General features: G+C 44.1%; 2 protein-coding genes across 2 annotated transcripts in view; one reads left to right on the top strand and one right to left on the bottom strand.

The window, feature by feature from the left end:
* b4galt2 (UDP-Gal:betaGlcNAc beta 1,4- galactosyltransferase, polypeptide 2) overlaps window positions 1-24,037 on the bottom strand; it is a gene marked incomplete at both ends in the record, with an annotated part of 177,682 nt that overhangs the window by 94,756 nt on the left and 58,889 nt on the right. Inside the window, 2 exons of the mRNA XM_084057359.1 lie at window positions 15,196-15,312; window positions 16,480-16,598. Of these exons, the coding sequence (XP_083913485.1) occupies window positions 15,196-15,312; window positions 16,480-16,598 (236 nt within the window). The remainder of the gene's footprint in view (window positions 1-15,195; window positions 15,313-16,479; window positions 16,599-24,037) is intronic.
* On the top strand, window positions 21,647-22,318 carry LOC311045659 (peptidyl-prolyl cis-trans isomerase FKBP3-like; the record flags this gene model as incomplete). Its single annotated transcript, XM_084057612.1, has 1 exon — window positions 21,647-22,318. One exon carries the CDS (start codon window positions 21,647-21,649, stop codon window positions 22,316-22,318), a length of 672 nt encoding a protein of 223 aa, XP_083913738.1.

The raw sequence follows: 24,037 nt of genomic DNA, 5'->3' as shown, positions 1-24,037 counted from the left end.
TCGCTTACACGTCCTGTCTCTATTGCACTCCACCATTCACTGTGGGTGGTGTTAATGTGGAGAGCAGGAAGGCCCATTAAATTATGCATTAGTAAGATGTCCGTTCAGCAAGGCCACTGTGCATCAAATGACATCCACACCTAATCCCAGTGAATGTGAACACGAGGCTAATGTATCAGTGTGGCTTCATAGCTAGCCGTGCCACACTGATCAGGGATGTGTGTGTGTGTGTGTGTGTGTGTGTGTGTGTGTGTGTGTGTGTGTGTGTGTGTGTGTGTGTGCGCACGCGCGCGCGCGCGCGAGCGCACGTGTATTACTGTACTTGTCAGGACCAAATGTCGCCATTATAGTAGGATATGAGAAATAGACGTTGTGAGGTCCATTTTCCTGGTCCTCACAAGAGAAATGGTTGTTTTGTGGTTGATTTTTTTTTTTCACTTACAATTAGGAAAGGGATTAGGATTAGACATTTAGAAATTAGGTTTAGGGATTAGAAATAGAGTTATACCTGATTTACACACACACACACACACACACACACACACACACACACACTCGCACAATGGTGTCGTGCACCGTTCTACAAGCACACGACGCGTCGTAGTGTGCTTGTAGATCTGCTTTTTTTCCCCGGCTTTATATGCTTACGATAAAAAAAATCAAAAATGTTTACATATGGCATTCATAAAATCTGCGTCCTAAAATGTCCTCACAAGTATAGTAATACAAACGTGTGTGTGTGTGCGCGCGAGCGCGTGCGTGTGTAAGTAATGAGGAATGTTTATAAGCCTTTACAAGGGTGTCCTGTGTACTGTAATTCTCCAGAGTGCAATGTGATAGACCAGCTGTCTTTTTGCTCACGTTCAGCTATTCATCAAGATGTTCATTACAGAATTATAGATCCACCATTTGAAGAAGCGTCAAATCGAAAGATGCATTACTGTATGGTTTATTATGATACAGTAGGGGGGGGGGGGGATGCTAAACTTTTGAAATTATTTGTACGTTTAAACCACTTTAAACCCCAGCATCTGAACTGTGGGGGAATACTCTCGCAGGAAAATAGCGGATCAAGAAGCTCACAACGCAACGATCGGCTATTTTCAGCGAAGATATTACATTTTGAGCGAAAACAGAAATGTCTCTATAGTATAGAGCCCTGACTCCGCTCAACAACATAAACAACAATCAACTGAGCCCTGATCCAGAGAAGGTCGCGGACCACTGCTCTGACCCAGACGGAGGAGTCTGCATCTTAACCCCTTCAATCCCGGAAGGCATCTGTGTCATTTTAGATTTTTTGCTATAATCATTATTTTATACTTTGGGCTATTCAAAAATAGCAGATCTACAAGTTCATAGCGCGGCACCGAGTGCCGCGCTATGAACTTGTAGATCTGCTATTTTTTTTTTATCTTGAAAATGTGTGCAAATCTATGAATATATGTATTTTCAAAGGGAACATTTATTTGCTTCTGGGGGGTCCCTGGAACATTTTTTTTTCAGGTCGGGGGGTCCGCGGACAAATACATATCAGTTTGGGGGTCCTTGACATGAAAAAAGTTTGAGAAACACAGATATTAGGCTATAGCAACATTTGCATTAAAAATGTTCGCTTTAGAAAATATATATATTCAAAAATCTCAGATCTTTCAAAACATTTCAGATATACAAGCTCATAGCGCGGCACCGAGTGCCGCGCTATGAGCTTGTAGATCTGCATTTTTTGAATAGCCCAAAGTATAAAACAATGGTTACAGCAAAAATTCAAAAAATGACACAGCTATGCGTGTTCCCGGATTGAATGGGTTAAGATAAGACTCAATCTATAATTCACCACATCAACCACTTCACCTTCACCTGGGACTCACATGGCAGAGAGAAGTCAGAGAGACAGTGAGACTATATCACTGAGCTGTCTGACTCCTGGACGGCACGACGCACACACACAGACAATGGAACAACGGAGCGTGAAGCCCTCTGAGGGGCTGAGAGGTGGAGGCCTGGAGGAAGAGGAGCAGAGAGTTGTTGCTAAACAGATCAATATCCTATTCCATGGTCAATTGCGCAAAAAAAAAAGCGCCCCCAGGTTTCTATCCCCTTGTGTTAGATTTGTGGAGGTAGAATGTGTGCCAACGCATCATCATCTGAAAGAGGGTATAAAGGCCTGAGGTATAGATAGAGCATTTATACTTGGGTAGTATTTAAAGGGATACTTCACCCCCGAAATGACTTTTTGTCTGTCGATTACTCATCCCATGGAGACTTGAATTCATGGAGATTTTTTTGTTTTTGTCGCATTCCTGAGCCAATAATTTGATGACAGGCGGCGGCTCCGGTAGGAGACTCAAAGTGTCAACTTTGAGTCTCCTTACTTTGAGACATTAGCATATTTCCGCCGGTCATAAAATGATTGGCTCAGGAATGCGACAAAAACAAAAAAAACTCCATGAATTCAAGTTCATGGGGCTTCATGTAATTGATAGAAAATACGTTTCTTTTTGGGTGAACTATCCCTTTAATTATGAATACAAAGTAAAGAAGCAACTCTCTATCTGAGGTCCAGGGACCCTCAGTGTTCCTTGAGGTGGTCTGTGAGACCACCTCAAGGAGGTGGCCCCTTACAGGTCTGTGAGCATTGAAATGGAACCAAATGGACCGGGTCCATTTGGTTCCATTTGAATGCCCTCAGAGTTATCGTGGTCCTTGACATTAAGAAAGAAGTTTGAGAACCACTGAAGTGAAGGATACAGAGAGAGAGAAGTGTGTGCGTGTGCGTGTGTGCGTGTGTGTGTGTGTGTGTGTGTGTGTGGGGGGGGGGGGGGGGGGACAGATAGAGTGGGGGGAAAGTGAGGGAGAGTTACTTATTCAGCTCTTGACGTCAACATAACCCTCCCAGGCCTGTGTAAATGAAACAATAACCAATGTCAATGTTTGTTCAATCGATCACCTGAATACAATACATACACAAAGTGTAACATGAGAACAAAATGGCCACCGTGTGAATATAGTCAATAAGTGAATCTCTAGGGTGTATACGATTTCTTGCTTCTTGCTTCATTAGAGAGCGCACACACACACACACACACGTGCGCGCGCGCACACGCACACACACACACACACACACACACACACACACACACACACACACACACACACACACACACACACACACACACACACACACACACGGTTCTCGGTTCCGTTCTATCCTGGGTCACTGGAGTGTTTGTCCTTCACCGTGAAACCCCCCAAAACAAAACCAGACAGACACACAGAGTGAGTTCTTAATCCTCGCTGATCCCTCAGTGTCCAGTCACTGGTCAGACTGCACTGTGATGAGTGTGGCCACGAATACCAAACCATGGCCTATTGGCCGAGGTGAGGCTGGACTACCATTTGGTCGCTGTCGGGGGCAGAAACCTCTTATCTCCATATTTTAACTTTTTGTGTTTTTTTCGTAAATTAACGCCCTTCTTACAGCGTCACACAAAAGCATCAAAAGTAGCAGATCCACAAGCTCCAAACGCGTCTCGAAACGCGGCGCGAAGCAACGCGTTTCGAGCTTGTAGATCTGCTACTTTTGATGCTTTTGAATTTGAATCCTGAAAAGTAACAGTTTTGGACATGTGAGGTTTCTACCCGACAGAGACGACTTAGTGATTCGTATTGTATTGTACGTCTTGTATGTCTTGATGATGAATTGAATACATAGGACCGCAATGGAAACAAGCCATCAAGGCTTTTTTTGCGCTATCCTTTTAGCATTGCTTGCGTAATTGTACTTGTGCATGTCAATCAATCAATCAATCAATCAACAAAAACCTCACCAGCCTGAGGAAACATCCCAGAGAAAGGAGGTCGTTGCTGTCAGGAAGAAACCTCTTTTTACGGCTTTTTCCCCCATAAATCAATGCCCTATGTCATACAAAAGGGCAAAAATAGCAGATCTACAAGCTCACATGAACCCTAGCGTCCTTATTCTGGGCATGTTAGGATAGAAGAATGTCCTCACAATGTATTTTTGGCTCAAATTGTACTATACTTGTGGGGATATCTGTCCCTCACAAATATAGTAATGCAAGAACGCACACACGCATGTGCACACGCACACGCACACACTCTTTTGTCCTCTCTGTCTACTGACACACAGCAACACTCTCTCACACATGGGGCATGAAGGGCACATTTCCGTTCCTCATGTCTCTGGGCCAGCGTCCAGCTGACTCCCTGGCAGCCAGAGGAGATGCACACAGCAGTGAGGTTCCCATCACTTTCCTCCAGTGATGGGAGGCAGACGTACATAAAGGATGGAAGACGGCGGTCGGGTCATGATAGTCTGAACGAAACCAAATGCCCTTTAACCAGTTTTTCTACGCTTGCCCGCGTCGCTGTGTGTCAGGAATGGATTAAGACAGCTGGTGCCCGTTTGCGTGTCAGAGACCACGAAACGGAGAGCGCACTGGAGCAGAGAGAGCGAGAGAGACGTTCCAAGTGTTTATGGACAGACAAGTCTAATGTTGTGTGAATAGTGAAGAAGAAAAGGTTGCTTCCCGGGTCCCTAAAAACATCCAAAAGAGAACAAGACTAAAATAAACCTGCAAAAACCCCACAGGTTCGTTCAGGCAACCAGAGAGCAAACTCCACTTGCCTGAAAATATATTTTTTAACAATTAGTGTCAACCACTGTCAGCTGTGTAGTGCACTGTTTGGTATGATACAGATGCAGTACACAGCCAGCATTAGAGTGGCAGCTGAAACACTGAAAGTACATTAGCAGCACCTGTTAGGTGTCAGCGATGTTATGGCCATAGATAATATAAACAAGGCTCAGCCCGTAAAAAAAAAACATATGAACCTAGAGGAAGCTTATGAGGATTGACAGCTGAAACAAGGGCAAGTAGAATAGACTTAGTTGTGTACCAGTGTCGTGCACTGAAGATATAGCTCATACTTGTGAGCTTGTAAATCTGCCATTTTCTGCTTTATTATGGTTACTTTAAAGCATTCATAAAATTGCCATCCTAAAATGTCGATTTCCTCACAAGTAGGCTATAGTAATATAAACGTGTGTGTGTGTGTGCGTGCGGCGCGCGTGTGTGTATGTACATCAGCTTATGTGTCTGAAGGGCAGGGAGAAGAAATAAGGACATGTCTTATCTGTGAGTGGCCCCTTCAGTCCAGACGCCCAACCCTCCATGTGGACAGACGTGACGACCAGCCACTATCTCTCTTAGGATAGGGCTGGATAATGTGTGTGTGTGTGTGTGTGTGTGTGTGTGTGTGTGTGTGTGTGTGTGTGTGTGTGTGTGTGTGTGTGTGTGTGTGTGTGTGTGTGTGTGTGGAGATTACCATGTCTCTTACTGCCGCCCCCCCCCCCCCCCCCCCCCAACACACACACAAAAAGACTCCCAGCCTCAGACAGCCCAGAAGTTTCCACAGTCGTTTTCATTTAACACTCGAGCGAGCGCAATAGAAAAGTGCTCTCTCTCCACCATCCTATCGAAAGGGACACGTCGCTTCTGATTCTGCTCTTGTCGGCCTGTCTGACTGCCTGTTTGTGTGTCTTCCTATGTCTGTCTGTCTGTCTGTCTGTCTGTCTGTGTCTGAGTGACCAAGCTGCCTGTCCTTGCCATTGTGCGGTTCAGTTATCCATGCACAACAGCTGTCCCCAACCTGATCCACTATACCTGCTGTCGGAGACAGCCCCCCCACCGCACCATTGCACACACGCACGCACACATGCACCAGAGGGACTTTAAAACATGCTGGCTGTACTTCGGTTAGGGGTTGGTGTTTGCGGGGTAAATGTCTCCAAACCTTTGAAGCAAAAATAATCACATTATACAATAGCACAAAAAAACAAAAAAGGAAAATTACCACATACTGTATATGTTTGCTGTTCAGCAGCAGCAGCATCAGTAGTAGTAGCTACAGGAGGATTGAATAGGCTCTATGCACAGCAGCCATATTGGAAAGAAATTGGGCCTCCTCCATACTTCCTGCACAGGTGTTACCAATGATACTAATGAAGGCTCTGTTCCGTTCTGGTCAAACAGAGTCAGGGTGCTGATATTGTGCATGTTGGCTCACTGGAAACACTCTGCTACACCAGTGGGTCTCAAAGTGTGGTCCAGGTGGTTTCAAATGGCCCGGGTGTTTACGGGTCCATTTGTACACTCTCAGAGTTATGGGGGTCCACTGTGCTACACTAAATGTAACGGAGCCTTAATTAGTATCATTGGTAAAACCTGTGAAGGAAGAAAGGAAGAGGCCCAATTTTTTCCCATATGGCTGCTGTGCATAGAGCCTATTGGTAGTAGTAAACTTGATGCATTGATAAACTGTTATTGAGTCTAACTTAAGATCCTTCATTCACGGCCTGGAAGGCTGGTGTAGCGGTCCAGGCACCTAGGCTCTATGTAGCCGGACAGTGTCCCAGCAGCAAAGCCCCACGGCCTTTGCTGCAAGTCACTCCCCATCTCTCTCTGCATTTCCTTTCAACCTTCTGTCCTATCAATAAAGGCATAAAATACCCAAAATGAATCTTTGAAAAAAGATGCTTCATTCACATTCAGCAGGATCACCTCCAGCTCATTCAGATTTAAATCATTTTACAATGAGTTCCATAAAGAGAAAGCAGAAATACAAGCTCCTTCACTAAATTAGGTTAGGGGCAGATAATGAAGCTAAAGACACAGGGAGCGAGCGTGTGAATACAAACCACTGCAGTAATCAAGTACAAGCTTAAAACGGGCAGCCATCAGTTTGTTTCCAGCTCCTACATGAAGTACCGGTATATTATCGCTGTCGGGTGGAAACCTTGTATGTCCAAAACCGTTCCTTTTCTATAATTAAATCATAATTTTTTTGATAAGTTGTGAAAATAGCTGATCTACAAGCTCACAATGCGTCACACTGCGACACGTTGTGAGCTTGTAGATATTTTAACTACTTTTGTGTGACACTCTTGCATGGTGAAGTAGGGCATTAATCTACGAAAGAAAAACAACATAAAAATATATAAATATGGAGATACAAGGTTTCTACCTGACTGCAACAATATCAAGGGTTAAGAAAATCAGTAGCCCCTGGACCTCACTAATCAACGGCTCATTATGCAAAAATCTTTACAGAGAGGAAAAAAAAGGTTCAAATCCTGTGGAAATAGGAAGCTTTCAAACTACAGTACTTTACGTCATCAGACAATTGATGTATACTTTGAAACTCCTAGCCAAAAACATACTGTGCCAACAGCAGTGGGTGGGTATACTCTTGTGGAGGGGAATGCTCCCCATGAGCTTTCCATGCTCACGGGGGAGCATGTTTGAGGGTAACAAACATGAACACTTGCACTTGCATTCCATCTCATGTATTATGAGATAGCTGCAAAACAACGTAATGGATTCAAATTAATTTCAACCAGTGGAGGCGTGAGACTTGTGTCTTCGGGATATTTGGAAACATTTATTGAATATTTAAATTTTTAAGCAACATAATGAGAAGAACAATGAAAGTATAGTGCCAGCTTGCAGACATCTGGTGAGTCCTTGGGGAGTGGTGAGACTAGACTGCTTGCTCGTGTTATATAACCCAAGCAATATGTTGTTAAGCCACTGGTCCATTTTCCATGTTTTGGGCCAGCGCTCCCCTATCCAATAACCAAGGCATTTAGCACCCACAACACCCAATTAAAATGTAGGCAAAGTTTCTGCTCTTGAAATTATATGTTTATTAAACCTGCTTAAACCATTAAGACCTAATTACAGTGGAGCATTGTTATTGATCTCAAACAGCAATCAAAGTGTAATGAAGTTTAATAATTTGGTGCAGGTACCAAACAAGAGGCATTAGTGGTTAGACCTTATTATTGGTTAGACCTTAAGATACGGAAGAGCGTTTTGTGAATTCCGTGCCAAGCCAGCCATAATGGATTCCTTTTCAAGGCACCTTAACATATCAATAATTGTTATTGTGTCATTGTATTATAAACTGCAAGTTAAAAAAATCACCCTCAAGGTTATTATGCAATTTTGCCATTCTTACACTGATCTGCTGAATCCATTGTGTTTGTCAACAAACTATTGAAAATAGTGTTGGGCACTGCCAGGGTATTGTCCAACTGGCGTGAATAATGGATAGAATGGATGAGCAACCTCGTGGCTGCTGAATAAGGAACAAAATAAATACTTCCATAATGTCTGCAGTCTAGGAAAAAAATATATATGCCGCTGTTACGGTGAACTTGGTGACCTACTGAATTATGTGAATCTGATGGTGCAGTGGAGAAGCTCTAACAAGCGCCCACGCTTCTATGATGACAGGTCAAGAGCTGTGATTCCCATCGCACAACCTCACCATGGTGTTTGAGAATGCTCGTCCGACACAGCAGTTTTGAGAAACAGCGTTAACTAATGTTAGACAACAAGGCTTCTGGGTAATGCACACACCTCAGGCCTAGTACTAGTTGTCCCAGACATGCTTCCACCTGTACTTAACTCCATTCAAATGAGAGAACTTTAGTTGACTGGCACTCTCTCTGACTGATGATTCAAGGCATCCCAATACTGTATGCATAATGAGCTTGGGGTGACTTTAAAGCTGTGCTATGTATACTTTCCTCTTCTACCCCGGATTTGGAACCCGTTTTCCTGACCTTTTTTTTTGCTAATAGAGCCTGCCTTCTTGCTCAGGGGATAAATTGAATCTTGACCATCAGGTAAAAATGTGTGTCAGATCCCATGTGTCTATAGAGGAGTAGGGAGACAAAATGGCTGACCACCCCAATTGTATAAGCTATATTGTATTAACATACTCTACCATACAGATTGGAAAAAACAACAGTTTATTCATTAAAACAAGTTACGTAGTGCTGCTTTAACTTCAAATATCTTAAAAATAGGACAGTAAAAAAGTCTTTATATGTAATATGAAAACATCACATCAAAAACAAAAAGGAATCCATTGCACGTGTCAACAAGCCACTAGAAGTTGTGTTTTGCTTCATGAATGGCCGATGTTTCTACCATAATTGCACCAATATACATGCAACTAAACACCAATATCCATGGGTCCACAAACTATGCCTCACTTGACTGCGGTTTCAGATAATGACAGGAGATCTAATGATAAAATTATGGAAATGATACGCAATTCCGCTGGAGCTCTTGCTGACGCTTTTTAGCACCTTTCATACTGAATTTAAATTGTAGCCTAAAAACCCTCTGAAACCCTTTGGGCCTAGAATAATGGAATTAAAATGGAATGGTCTCTGCTATATTTACAGGTCAATGACTGTTGTGGCTAATGCTCAGCCAAGGTCAAGTGTGAGAGAGGGTATATGTGGCATAATTGCTCCCGGCACGACTGTTATTGAGCCGTTGTAGGGCTTCTAATTATATCAAATAACAGCTTGATCGTATGATCCTGCGGTGTGAAATTGCGTCAAAATATCTTTGAACAACTGACATGGAAAAATGAGCCACTGAAATACAAAATAAAAAGGTTAATTAATGTATGATGATATTATCCTGGTTCAGGAATGTTTCACCTAGAGTAGCATGCATCTTAATCCGTTAAGACCGGGAACGCATCTGTGTCATTTTAAGATTTCAGATAGCAGATATACAAGCTCATAGCGTGGCACCAAGTGCCGCGCTATGAGCTTGTAGATCTGCAAAAAAAAAGTAAATCATGGAAAATGTGTGTGTGCAAATCTAAAATATATGTTTTAAAGCAAACATTTTCAACATGGAAAAGATATGTATTTGGCCGCGGACCCCCCCCCCCCCCCGCCCCCCCCCCCATCTCAAAATATTTTGTTCCAGGGACCCCCAAGAAGCAAAGATGTGAGTTACAAATGTTTACATTAAACAATATATATTCAAAGATTTGCACACATTTTCAAAAGATTTTTCAAAAATAGCAGATCTACAAGCTCATAGTGCGCCACTCGGTGCCGCACTATGAGCGGCGATAAGCAACGGCGATAAGTGATGCTCTCACAGTGATAGAATTGCTGATTTACGTATACTTGGTTGTGCATCGTGTCTCGCACCGAAAATAGCGATCCACAAGCTCAAAATGCGCAGTGCTGTGATGGATTGTGAGCTTGTAGATCGGCTATTTTCCGTGCGAGGCACCGGCGCGCGACCAAGTACAAATCAGGCTTAAGTGTGAAGTTAGTGGGTTTATTGACTCGTTCAAGGACACTTCAACAGGACACTTGGCTATTGAGGGACACTAAACACCCACACACACGCAAACACACACACACACACACACACACACACACACACACACACACACACACTCACACATGCACGCACGCATCCACTTTGTGGGTGGCGTTGCCAGTTCTGTTAGAAGATACACAGTTCCCACTTAAAAGAGTCCTGTTCTAAAGCCTTTTCATTATCAAAGTACAAAGAGAGAGACTGTTGTAAAAAATGTTGCAAATGTTACGGCCATTAGATTATACAGTAACCACCGCTATAGATACCCTGGCTGCCAGCCATGAGAAGGGGTTTGGAGGGGCTCCAAAACTACAGTAAGTGTGTGTGAGAGAGAGAGAGAAAAAGGACAGAGACACCAGAGGAAGACAACAAGAGAGGGAGACAGCAGGCTTGTGGTCGTCCTTGGGGTGATGGTATCCTTGCTGTTCCTAAGGCCCAGAGTTGTTGATGATGGTTCATTTGGTTTTTAATGTCCACACGCTATATGGAATCTCCTCCCTGATCTATACCTATGTACCTTTAAAGATCATCTGTTTAATAATCTGAGTTCCCAGAAGTTTTCGGCCAGCTCTCGCCGAGGAACTTCTGGGCCAGAGCCCTGGTTTTTGTGGGCGGGATGTAACTTACGCTCAGAATCTGAGCTGACACGCCTCTTACCGGTCTGAGAGCTGTGCAACTCATCTAAAAAGTCCGACGAGAGGCAAACAGCAGTACACAACAATGGCGGCCGCAATTTCTCAAGGAGAAACTGCTTCCCGTCGCTCCTATTTACATGCAACACCCACTGCATGTGGATCCCGCCCCCTTTTCTTCATTGGCTGTTGATTGGCCGCGCCCCTGCTGTCCAGGCTTTCAGCCGAAACCTCCCAGACTATCTGTTTAAAGCAACACTTTGGTTCTCAAAGTGGGGTCCGGGGACCCCCAGGGGTGCTTGGGGGTTCCCAGCAAAAGTATTTAACGTATAGCGTCACACTTTATGAACACTTTATGTTTTCAATCGCTAGTTTAAAGTATTTTTCTTAAATTATCATGATAAATAATAAATTATGGTCTCATTAATTTTTAAATGAATGATAAAATAGGGTATGTTATAGGGCTTCTACTGGTTCTACCGAGTGAAGACCCGCCCTCACTGCCCCTCCAGCCAATAACAATCGTTTTCCGGGTTGCTTTTCGGGACCGGAAGTTCCAAGATGGTGGATTTGAATTTGTCTATGTTTCGCACACACGCGCACACGCAGAGTTCTCACACCTGACACGGACATACCCCGAGTACACATGAACCGTAATTGAGACCACCTTTTGTGGACCAATTACACAGTGTCCACTCCACACACATACACACACACTAATTTAACATAGTGAACTTTGAGATCAAGCATACTAGTAGTGGTTCCCAGGTCCCAGATGTTGAAAGCATCTGAAGACAGAGAGAGAGAAGTGTGTGTGTGAGAGAGAGAGTGAGAGAGAGAGAGAGAGAGAGCCTGGAACTGGAACTGGAACTGCCAAATCAAGACCAGAGCAGGGGCGGCCGCGGAACCAAAAGGTTTGCTCCACAGGGGGGGAATTACGGCGTTGCTTTGGGCCCGGGGGGTACAGAGAGGGCAGAGAAGAGAGCTCATTACCCATAAAGCAGCAGAAAAAAAAGGCGCTCGCAACCGAAAAGCAAACGGAGAGAGAATTCATACAGTACATTGTACATACGTCTCTGTCGGGTGGAAACCTCATTACTGTATGTCCAAAACTGTTTCTTTTCAGGATTCAAATTCAAAAGTAGCAGATCTACAAGCTCAAAACGCAACGCGTTTTGAGCTTGTAGATCTGCTACTTTTGATGCTTTTGTGTGACACTGTAGTATGATCAAGCAGGGCATCAATGTATGAAAAAAGACAAAAAGGTAAAATATGGAGATAAGAGGTTTCCGCCTGACAGATGCTTGTGACCTACTGTACTCCAAGCAGAGCAGCTTTCACTCGCTAGCAAATCGCTGCTGTCGGCCAGAAACCTTGTATGCTCTACTTTCATACAAGAGCGTCACACAAAAGTAGTGAAAACAGCTTGTAGATCTGCTATTTTCACTACAGGCTTTGGTCGGTTTCTACCCGACAGCCATGAAATAATATATATACGTCTATATGGCTGTGATCACACATTGTGTGCAAAAACATATATACTGTTGAAAGTTTTCTATTCTCCTTCACTACCACTGGTCAACAGTGTTCAGAATGCAAGACATAAATCCCTCTGGCTCTGTGTGTTTGTTTACCCCACACTCCTCCTGAGGTAGACCTTCAAGCCTAAGGCCCTGTGTCCACCAACATGTATTTTCCTGAGCACAGCGCATGTTTATAACAGGAGCGCAGTGCGTTTTTGGAAACTCCCATCAGCTCGGCGTTGCGCTGAGCATTTACCTTGCCTTTCCCTGCTTGCCCGAAAGCTCAAATTTCAGCCGAGAAAAAGAGAGCCCAGTGGACACGGGGCCTAAAGGAACACTGGAGAGACGAGGCGAGCTGGAGTTTGAGAGAGACAGAGGGTACATACACACTTGTCCGTTTGCTGGCGTAAAACGGGTCGCTACGAAACGGAAGCTCTTGTTCCGGATCCGGCAATTTTGTTATGTATACAAATGTGTTGCGGAAACCGGATGTGCTTTTTCCGGACCGGATCGCTTCCGTCTTTCCGTTTTTTTTTTAACATGGGAGTGGATGGGACTTCCGGCCGTCCGTACGGTTGCAAACGGACAAAAACGGACAAGTGTGTATGTACCCAGAGAGGGCAGAGAAGAGAGGCATTCAGGGTAACACAAGGGGGGGGTGGGGCAGTTAGGGGTTAAGTGTCTTGCTCAGGGACACTTCCGACTGAGCAAGCTGAGGGTCGAAAACCCGACCTTTTCCGGTTCCCAGAGGCTTCTCTGCTCCCTGAGCCCGCAGAGCTACAGTCGCCCACCATTCTTCCATGCACTGCTAAAACCCACGGTGTTGATTTAACTCTGAGTATGTACAAATGGAGCCAAATGGACCCATAAGGCTTCAGGCATACACACGTGAGAGGTTTACATGCATGTGCAGCACTATGTGGGCGATCTGTATATGTGACGTGTCAAGCAGCTGACCAAATAGGCCATCTATTTAAGCTCACCTCATTCGTTGTACTTCCTCTTGCTGTCAGTGCCACTGAACGTTATATGTTCTTTGTTTGCTCCCACCACATATAGATGTATATATATCTCCCTGCTCTTAAATGGTTGTCTCGTAACATGCTGAGCAGTGAGTAATGTACAGTATGGCAGAGCCTGAATGCCAACATCAAATATTATATTTTATAAATAAAATGTTCTCAAGCTGTTAATGTTCTCGATCTATTCGTGAGATATCTGACTGAATTAAGATAGTGGACACACAGCTGTGCGTGTCTATTATTACACACGAGTAAAATGAACACTCCATTTTTTTGCACAGTCTGTGGTATCGTCTGTTCAACATGAATGAGCGTATTGGACAGACCTCTTATCTCCATATTTAAACGTTTTGTGTTTTTTCGTATCACGCCCTACTTGATCATACTACAGCGTCACACAAAAGCATCAAAAGTAGCAGATCCACAAGCTCGAAATGCGGCGTGAAGCGACGCGTTTTGAGCTTGTGGATCTGCTTCTTTTTCTATTTTTGAATTTGAATCCTGAAAAGTAACAGTTTTAGACATATGAGGTTTCCACCCGAACAGAGACGATATTACTGTACAGAGAAACGGTCCTTGGGCCAGTTATATCGCATTCACTCCACCATGTGCTTGGGAGAGAGTGGGATACAAAGAAGCATACATTTTTAAAGGAGAAAAGGGCATTATTAGTCCGATAAAAGGGGCTTATATACTTTCCATCAGGGAGGAACTGGGGCTACAGAGAGATACGAGTCCAAACCAATTAAAAGCACTCAAATTAAAACGTAGCCTGACCTGTGTCATGTTCAACATATGGACATCGTGTTAGCAGCACCGCCAAGGAAGGAAGGGCAGGCTCTGACATTTTGTATGACGATCCCAGGGAAATTGAAAATTGATTTCATTGTGTTTTACAATGGCCTTCTATATCACAGCCTGTGGGATTTTATGTGATGTTATTGTGAGACACGGTCAGTCACTCTGAAGCCTTTGGAAACCATGCCTGTGTAATTAGGAGTACTGATTGAGGTCATATACTATATGACCCCCTGACGATAATGCACAGTATAATTCAGAGTGTTAATAGAACTACATGTATAGTTTGATAGAACTCCTCAGTGTTATATGAAAAGGCCCTTGCGCACAGAATCCACAAAAAATGTATAGGACATGTGTGGGCTAAAATGAGTGGGATTCTACATTAGCCTAGTAACCGAGTGCACAAGAAACGTGGCGCTGATCGGTACAGCGGTTTGCACGATTAGCTCCGGAGAGAAACACACAGAAAGACAGCTACCTCTTCCAGAGCCATGCCGTAAAGAAAGATCACATCGGTGTGTGCAATTCTGTGTGCAAAGGGCCTTAACACCCCGGATTTCACTGTGTGAACTTCATCATGACAGGCAGTACACAGTAAAACCCTCACTGTTAATGTAACTCTGAGAGCATACAAGTGTGGATGAATGAACACTGAGGATTTTACTGTGTAGCAGACTGGCCAATCGCAGGACCTCTTCATCACCTCACCAATAGCAGGCTAGCAGGGCAAGGCCTAGGCCCTAGCCTGTTGAGTGCCTAAACAGAAGTACTGGAATCTGGCGGAAGTACCGCCCAAAGCAAGTTACGTTGAGGCTTTACAGAGCGGTTCGTTTTCTTTTACATTCCTTGTGCATGAAACCCGTGTTGTGATGGGTCGGGAGAGCATACGACGCAGGTCGTTACCAGGGTTTTCTCCTCGGAGATGAGAAAAATGCTGGGAACGAGGCTGAGGAGGCTATTAGAGACCAGAGCGTCTTCCTACCTGGGTGATGATGTAGATGCCGTAGTCGATCCTCTGTCGACGGAGGATGGGGTGGAGGTAGTGGAGCCAGTACTTTAGGTGGTTCTCCCTGTGGCGGAAGGGGATGATCAGGGCCACCTATAGGACGAAGAAGGAACAACGGCCAGAGGGTTATTTGTATTTTACAACAACGCCCAAAACATCAAAATAATGTATCAGATGTTACTCTTCTGTGTACCTATACTGTACTTCTATGCCCTGGTATCTGTAACTTTTACTGCTGTGCTGGTCTCTGGCGCCTGAATTTCTCCTGCAGGATCAATAAAGGTATCTACAAAGGTATAATAAAGGTATCTATCTATTGTAGATGTTGTTGTTTTTTAACCATTTACTATGACACTGGACTGCCTCCCGAAATTGCAACGTGGACGATGAGAAGTGTAATGAGGCGTCACTAGTCATCACTAGTCACTCGTCGGAAAAGCTCCATCGGCGGCTAATGGGAAACGGACGTCGTGGAATGTTCGTGTGAATTACACTCCGATGAGCTTTATTTCATACTAGAGATAACGCTCCAGCACTGAAACCTGGCAGCAGTGGGGAATCCACCGTGGTTAACTGTCACAGCACAAGGTATCGCTGTGCTGTGCTGTTCATTCTGTATAGATCCAATGGAAAACTATACCCCCCCCCCCCCCCCCGCTCCGCACACTTGTCAGCCAGCCAGCCAGCCGACCGTGGAATCAGTCAGTCAGACAATTAACTACCTAGCTAGACTGCTATGTAATCAGTCGCAGTATAAGTACACGATCAGTCAGAGAGACAGGTAACGACCCAGCTACAGTATGTAATGCAATCAGCCAGGCAGTCAGTTAACTATCTAGACCAGCGTTTCTCAAACCATATTTATGGGGCAGTGAAAATAAACATATTTAAAACATTTTGTTGAGATTTTCAAAATAAAGATAATTATAATAAAATGACCTACCTACTTGAAGAAAAAAATCTAACAAAACAAATCTAAGAAATTCCATACATTTAAAAATACTTTTAAGAAGTATTGAACATAGCCAGTTCTACTGCTATGTGAGCTTGTAGATCTGCTATTTTCACTAGCATTTCTCTATTGGGTCTTGAGATAAAATGTTTGGGAACCACTTATTCTAGACAAGAGAAATGGTTAGTCATGCGATTAACCAGTCTGAGAACTTGGCTGGCAAATACATACGTACATACATACTGTACAGACAGACAGACAGACAGACAGACAGACAGACAGACAGACAGACAGACAGACAGACAGACCTTCCATCTGGGTCGACAGTCGGGGGGCGTGTAGCGGCCCCCTTCTGTTACGTTGGGATTCTCTTTCTGCACGCGCTCCATGGACATCTGGGAGCTGAACTCGATCAACAGACGCCCCACTGCGGGAACGACAGGGAGAGAGGATGGCAAGGAGACGCACGCAAAGTAAGCGGGCATAGGGAAACGACAAGGGGGGTAGAGAGAGAGGGAAAGAACGTAGGGAAGGGAGGGTGGGGAGAGATGGAGAGAAAGAGAGAGAGAGTGAGTGGGTTGAAAGGAGGAATAAGGAGGAGAGAGAGAGAGAGATAACGTGTTAACATCAAAGAGGTACTGTTTGTTTATCAAAGCAATGTGTACAAAAATAATAGTTTCAAGGGATATGTTTGGCATCAGGTGGCATTTAACCCTTTAAGGCCGGGAATGCATCTGTGTGTCATTTTGAGATGTATTTGGCTATTTAAAAAATAGCAGATATACAAGCTCATAGCATGGCACCGAGTGCCGCTCTATGAGCTTGTAGATCTGCTTCTTTTTTTTCATCTCGACTGCCTTTTAAAGCGAACATTTTTAACTCCGATCCGTGCTTCTGGGGGTCCCTAGAACATATTTTGAGATGGGGGTCCACGTCCAAATACATATCATTTTGGGGGTCCTTGACATGGAAAAGTTGGAGCACCACTGATTATAGCAACATAAAAGTTTTTTTTTTTGCACAAATGTTCACAATTTTTCAAAAAATAGCAGATCTACAGCTCATAGCGCGGCACTCGGTGCTGCGCTATGAGCTTGTATATGTGCTATTTTTGAATAGCCAAAGAATTAAAAAAAATGCCACACAGATGCGTTACCGTTCTTAATGGCTTAATAGGAGGCACAGAGATCCGAGAGGATATATTATTCCTAAAACACAAACAGAGACTTTGAAGTCAGTCAGAGCTAACCCGACGTGAAGGGTAATTATGCTGTTCACTGATGCTCCACACACGTAGTCCCACCATATGTTACCTTAGCATAAAACCTATCCATCACTACCTTTGAACACACACAGATTAAACGCAAGAGTGTGTGATGTTGAGAGTGTGTGTACGTGTGAGTGTGTGTGTGTGTGTGTGTGTGTGTGTGTGTGTGTGCCAAATGTCCCCACAGGTATAGTAGAATTTGAGAAACAGACATTGCGAGGACAATTTTCCTGGTCCTCCTCACAAGAGAAACGATTGTTTTTATTGTGTCACATGCCAAAAATAGCAGATCTACAAGCTCGAAATGTGAGCTTGAAGATCGGCTAGCTATTTTCGGCTTTAGTCAAAAATGGCAATTAAAAAAGAAAATGGCATTCATAAAATCAGGATCCTAAAATGTTGATGTCTTCACAAGCATAGTAATACAGTGTGTGTGTGTGTGTGTGTGTGTGTGTGTGTGTGTGTGTGTGTGTGTGTGTGTGTGTGTGTGTGTGTGTGTGTGTGTGTGTGTGTGTGTGTGTGTGTGTGTGTGTGTGTGTGTGTGTGTGTGTGTGTGCGCGTGTATGTGTGTGCGTCCTGGACATAGAATGTTAAATGACTCTCTTTTTTGCTCATTAAAACCCACTACTACTATAGCACTCTATAAGGAGGCCCACTTCAAACAGATCTTCAACCCATTTTTCACTCCATTACATACTTTAACAAGGCAATTTCCAAGCAACCTGCCTTGTAACTGCACATTGAATGCATTAATCCAGAAATGCCATTCATTGTTTTCCCCTTTCCCCCACCAGGGGGAGCACTGCAGAAAGACAACAGTACGGCATCTTCCAGTCCAAATGCAATCCACATCAGTGTTGCCAAGTCCGCTTATTATAAGCGGGCTTATTTTTCTGTAAAGTTGCTTGTATTGGTACGGTAGCTGTGGGTTGCAGGTTTTTGGGCTTGCTTTTAAAGTGTAGTTAGGCTTCCTTCCTAATGCTGTTTAAATCAGTCGTTCTCAAACATTTTCAAGTCAATTAAGGACCCTCAAAGTATGAAGTATTTATCCGCAGACTCCCATCTGAAAAGATCTTGTGCCAGGGACCCTATACAAGATTTGTGTTGATAAAATGTTTAACAAATATTCCACATTTTCCACATTTCTTTAAAGATTTGTTTTGAAAATAGCCGACCTAAAAGATGTGACGCGTGGTGGATTGTAGATCGACTATTTTCAAATAGCCAATGTATATAAAAGTGGTTAAACTAAAGTGGTTAAACTGAGTTTGATGCTATAGTAAGTCATTTTGCTAGGGACCTGTGTACAGTATGTGAACAATGCGACCTACTCGCTTCTTTTAGGCTCATTTTCGTAGACCCGTATGCTTGTCTCTCTCACAAAATCTGGCAACGCTAGACACGCACGCACACACACAAACACACATACACAGTGTTACGATGCTCTGCCATGTCGTCATAAGATACCATGAAATGCACAGAGCCTGGAGCAGCCTGGCTGATCACCGCAGCATGAGCCATAATTTAATCTGCATTAATGACTGAGTCTCTGCTCTGCCGTACAGACAGGAGAGCTGTGTGAACCACACAATGTTTGCAAACAAACAACATGCGCTGCTTGTGTATGAATGTGTGCATGAGGACGCACAGGGAAGGAGATGGAGGTGTGGGTGTGGTGGTGGGTGGTGGAGAGAGGAAATAACACACTCGCTGAGGGACAGAGAGAGAGAGAGAGAGAGAGAGAGAGAGAGAGGATATATAGAGAGAACGATGGAGACCGAGAAAGAGAGAGAGAGAGGAGAGGAGAGGAGAGGAGAGGAGAGGAGAGGAGAGGAGAGGAGAGAGAGAGAGAGAGAGAGAGAGAGAGAGAGAGAGAGAGAGAGAGAGAGAGAGAGAGAGAGGAGAGGAGAGGAGAGGAGAGGAGAGGAGAGGAGAGAGAGAGAGAGAGAGAGAGAGAGAGAGAGAAAGCAGAAGAGATAAAACAACTAAGGATGTAATTGATTGATTGATTGAATACTTTATTAACACGATTATTAACAGTACAATTAGTACAGTCAAATTGTGTTATGCTAAAAGGATAACACAAAAAGCCACGGGAGCATGTTTTCATTGTGGCCCGCTGTACTCAATTCATCAGCAATATATATTGGAAAGTCTGGAATATATATTCGAAACATATAGGACACATGAAAGTAAGAAAGAAAGAAAGAAAGAAAGAAAGAAAGAAAGACAGACAGAGAGAGACAGAGACAGAGAGACACAGCCAGAGGGAGAGGGAGAGGGAGAGAGGCAAACAGACAGACAGACAGACAGACAGACAGACAGACAGACAGACAGACAGACAGACAGACAGAGAAACAGAAAGAGAGCATTACGTGTGTATGAGCCAATAATTCACTTAGCATGGATGTATGAGCTACGTGTTGAGAGAGAGCCCGTCCAATCAACGAGGGGCGACCCAATCGATGACAACTCGGTTACATGTTCATCATAACACACTCCTCTGTCATACTGCAGCACAGCAGCTGAATGCAAAGCATCACACACACACACACACACACACACACACACACACACACACACACACACACACACACACACGTTTGTATTGCTATGCTTGTGAGGACATAAAAAATGTAGGACGGCATTGGAAATAGCTGAAAATAACAGAAAGACTGACGATCTACAAGCTCACAACGTGTTGTAAGCTTGTAGACCGGCAATTTTTATGTGTGTGGCATCGTTGCACGACCAAGTATAACATAGGGAAAACTCTAACCCCAACCTCTAAATGTCTATTCCTAATCCTCACCCCAACCTGAAGCTTTTCCAAATTGTAAACGTATCTCTAAAAATCTTTTTTCAACCATGAAACATTTTTCTTGTGAGGACCAGGAAAATGGTCCTCACTACGTCTATTTCTCATATTCTACTATACTTGTGGGGTCATTTGGTCCTCACAAGTGTAATACAGTACGCACGCATGCACACGCACACAAGCACACGCACAAACACGCACACAATCCTCCCCCTACACTTTTCACAGCATCTTCCACTGCTCATCATTTCTCTGCTCTGACTTGGATGCTCATTGCTCCATTCTGCAATTCCCTCCTCTCTTGTTCAATCTCTGTCCCAGGGTTTCCCTCCCTCCCTCCCTCTCTCACGCTCTCCCTCTCATTCTGTCGGCAATTTACCCCCTCCTGTTCCATCTCTCATTCTCTCTTCTTTCTCACATCCCATCTGCAATTCACAGCAGCACACACTACACCTCCCTCCCTCCACCCCCCCCTCTCTCTCTCTCTCGTTTATTCGGTGTCCAATAAGATGTTAATTGGAACATGGTGTTCTCAGCACCAATCATTATCAGGATGCTGCGAGCTAGAAAAACACAATAACATGTACAGTGTGGACTGTGGTCATTGACAACAACAACAACAAAAACAACAACAACAAAAACAAGAAATGGACCATATATATATGAGGAGGAAAACACAAGAGTTACTATTTTAGGTACCATTAGCGCTTGTTGTCTTGCCCTATATAAGCTATATTTAGGCCAGTCCTTAATCCAGAGCAAGGTAGTGAGAGCGTGTTGTGTCTTTAGTACACTGTGTCCCCGCAGCACACAACGCTATAGCAAGATAGAATTATTCTTCTGCACAAGATCACTGGATGCCTGAAACCTACTGGAGATCTACTACTACAGAATTAAGTTGGAATGTAGGGCCCAAGATCTCTTTAACCCATTAAGACCTGAAGCCGATTCTACAAATGTCTTCTTGTTAACATTTTTTTTTAAAAACTACTATGTCAGTGGTTCTCAAACTTTTTCATGTCAAGGACCCCAAAATGTATTATGTATTTGGCCGCGAACCTCATCTCAAAATATTTTGTTCCAGGGACACCCGGAAGCAAAGATTTGAGTTACAAATGTTCGCTTAAAAAAAACGTACATTCAAAGATTTGCACAACTTTTCATGATTTTTCAAAAATAGCAGATCTACAAGCTCATAGCGCGGCACTCGGTGCCGCGCTGTGAGCTTGTATATCTGCTATTTTTGAATAGCCAAAGTGTAAAATAATGCTTTTTAGCTCAAATCAAAAAATTCATGTGGCCATCCTGTGACATCAGTCATCTACGATGTCTGTCATCTATGACGTCAGTTGTCTATAAAATATCTTCTTGGACGAGTTCGAAGACAACAATGGCGGCCGAACCAATTCGAGAGTGGAGCGACCAGCACCTCAAATATGCAGATTTGCCCAAAAAGGAAATTGTTAAGTTCCTTCAGGACAATGCAGCACACTCGTTTCTTGCAGAGCACCAGTTGATGGGAAACATAAAAAATGTTGCCAGAACGGCTAATAAAGATCAGCTGATTGCTGCCTACACCCAGCTGTTCGAGACCAAGCAATTCAAAGGCACCGATCCAGAGGAAGTGGATGTTTCTGAGCAGCTTAAAGCCGTGAAGGCGGAAGAGAAGCCCATGGAAGCCAGAGAGGTGGTTGATGGGGGCCCACCCAAGTTCACAAAGGCGGTGCTGAAGAAAGGCGACAAGGCCAACTATCCAAAGAAAGGTGAAAGTGTGAGCTGCTGGTACACCGGAAGCTTGGAGAACGGAACCGTGTTCGACACCAACATCCCCACGACGGCCAGAAAGAAGAAGCAGAGCAAGCCGCTCAGGTTCAAGGTCGGCATGGGAAATGTGATCAGAGGATGGGATGAGGGCATCCTGACCATGAGCAGGGGAGAAACAGCCAGGCTGGAGATTGAGCCAGAGTGGGCCTACGGGAAGAAGGGTCTTCCTGACGGCAAAGTCCCTGTCCCTCCCAACGCAAAACTCATTTTTGAAGTGGAGCTTGTGGCTGTGGATTAACACAGCGGTTTTTCAAACTACGGGTCCCAACCCAAAGTGGGGTGGCGGGAAGGTGCCGTTGGGGTCGTGTGTTGGCAACCAAAAAGAGAAGAAACTAGAAAAAGTGCTCCTCGGAGCACAAGTCTCCGCCAGGTCAGGTAGGTTATTATGGCCTCCTGGTGGCACTATAATAGGCCAATGTGAAAAGGTTGCCATTTCTTCTTAGGCCTTTCACAGCAATCAGACACTGCATTCATGATTTTGTTCCAAAAATGTGGTTTGCTAAATTAGACCTGCTGGTGGCGCTATAACAGGCCAATGTGAAAAGGGGGGCATTTCTTCCTCTGCCTAGTGGGAATGTGCGTACAAAATTTCACGGAAATTGCACACTGCGTTCATGATGTGAGGAATTTTGTTCAAAACGGACCTATTCTGCAAACTTTGAAAGCCAATGTTAGGCAAGTAGGATGGAATATGAAATATCGGACAAATCCATCTAGATCACATGACTATAGAGATACTGTGTACCGATTTGCGTGTTTTTTGGACAGAATCTGAAGGAGTAGGTGGAAAACATTAGTTTTACAAAAGTCAGCCTCCTGGTGGCGCTCTAACAGGCAGATAAAAAAATGCAGGGCAAAGGTTTTTCCTTGGCCTCTAGGGAGTGTGCATGCACATTTTCACACAGATTGGTGCAGTTATAGGTAAAAACGTGAATCGGCCTGTTATAGCGCCACCATGAGGCTGATGTGAACGTTTTCAAGTGGCATTTCTTCCTGGGCCAAGTGGGAATCTACGTGGATAATTTCACGGAAATCACATGCAGCGTTCATGATTTGAGGCATTTTGTTCAAAACAAACCACTCCTGCAAACTTTGGAAGCCAATCTTAGCCAATCAGGATGGAATATGGAAAATCAGACAGATCCGTGTTGATCACATGACTATAGAGATACTGTGTACCGATTTGTGTGTTGTTTGGACAAAATCTGTAGGAGTAATATCCAAAAATGTGTTTTGCAAAAGTCGGCCTCATGGTGGCGCTATGACAGGCTGATCTGAAAAATGTGGGGCAGAGGTTCTGTTGTGGCATCCAGGGAGTGTGTGTGTGTGTGTGTGTGCAGTTTCACAGCGACTGGGCCAACGGTGGCAGAAATTAGCTGCTTGCAGAGTGCAGACAGAAGGACGGACGGACACACGGACGGACGGACGGACACACGGACGGACGGACAGGGGGCAAAACATACTCTCTCGCCATGCCTTACGGGCTGGCGGACAGAAAAAGAAAAGGGAGGTCGTTGTGAGACACACAGCTCTGCCTCCAACACTGACCGAGAAGAACCAGCAACACAAGAAAACACACACAAGCCCTAGCAGAGGCTGAGGCAGACGAACTGATTTAGCTGTTCAGAAACTATTTACTTAGGAATTATGTCCAATATGAGCGCATGTTGCGGTCGCCAAACCTTTTCCCCCATAATATGGGGTCGTGGTATAAAAAAGTTTGAGAACCCCCTGGACCAACAGACAAGGCTGCTCCAGCATGCGATACAGGAATGTGGGGGACTTATTTTTTTTTCATTATGATATTTTGCCAGGTTATGGTTTGTTTCCACCAAGTCTCATTTATTGTTACAGTACTTTATTATGTTAGGCTGTTTAATAGATGCACGTGATCACTTATCAATTAATGTCTCATATAGCACATGGTCCACTGGTTGGTTCCTATAGCTGATCATGC

This window comes from Gymnoscopelus microlampas (assembly GCF_963454915.1).
Source record: "Gymnoscopelus microlampas genome assembly, chromosome: 5".
In the NCBI taxonomy this organism is placed as follows: domain Eukaryota; kingdom Metazoa; phylum Chordata; class Actinopteri; order Myctophiformes; family Myctophidae; genus Gymnoscopelus; species Gymnoscopelus microlampas.
The sequence above is the reverse complement of the archived record's forward strand: the minus strand, read 5'-3'. Positions and strand labels throughout refer to the sequence as shown.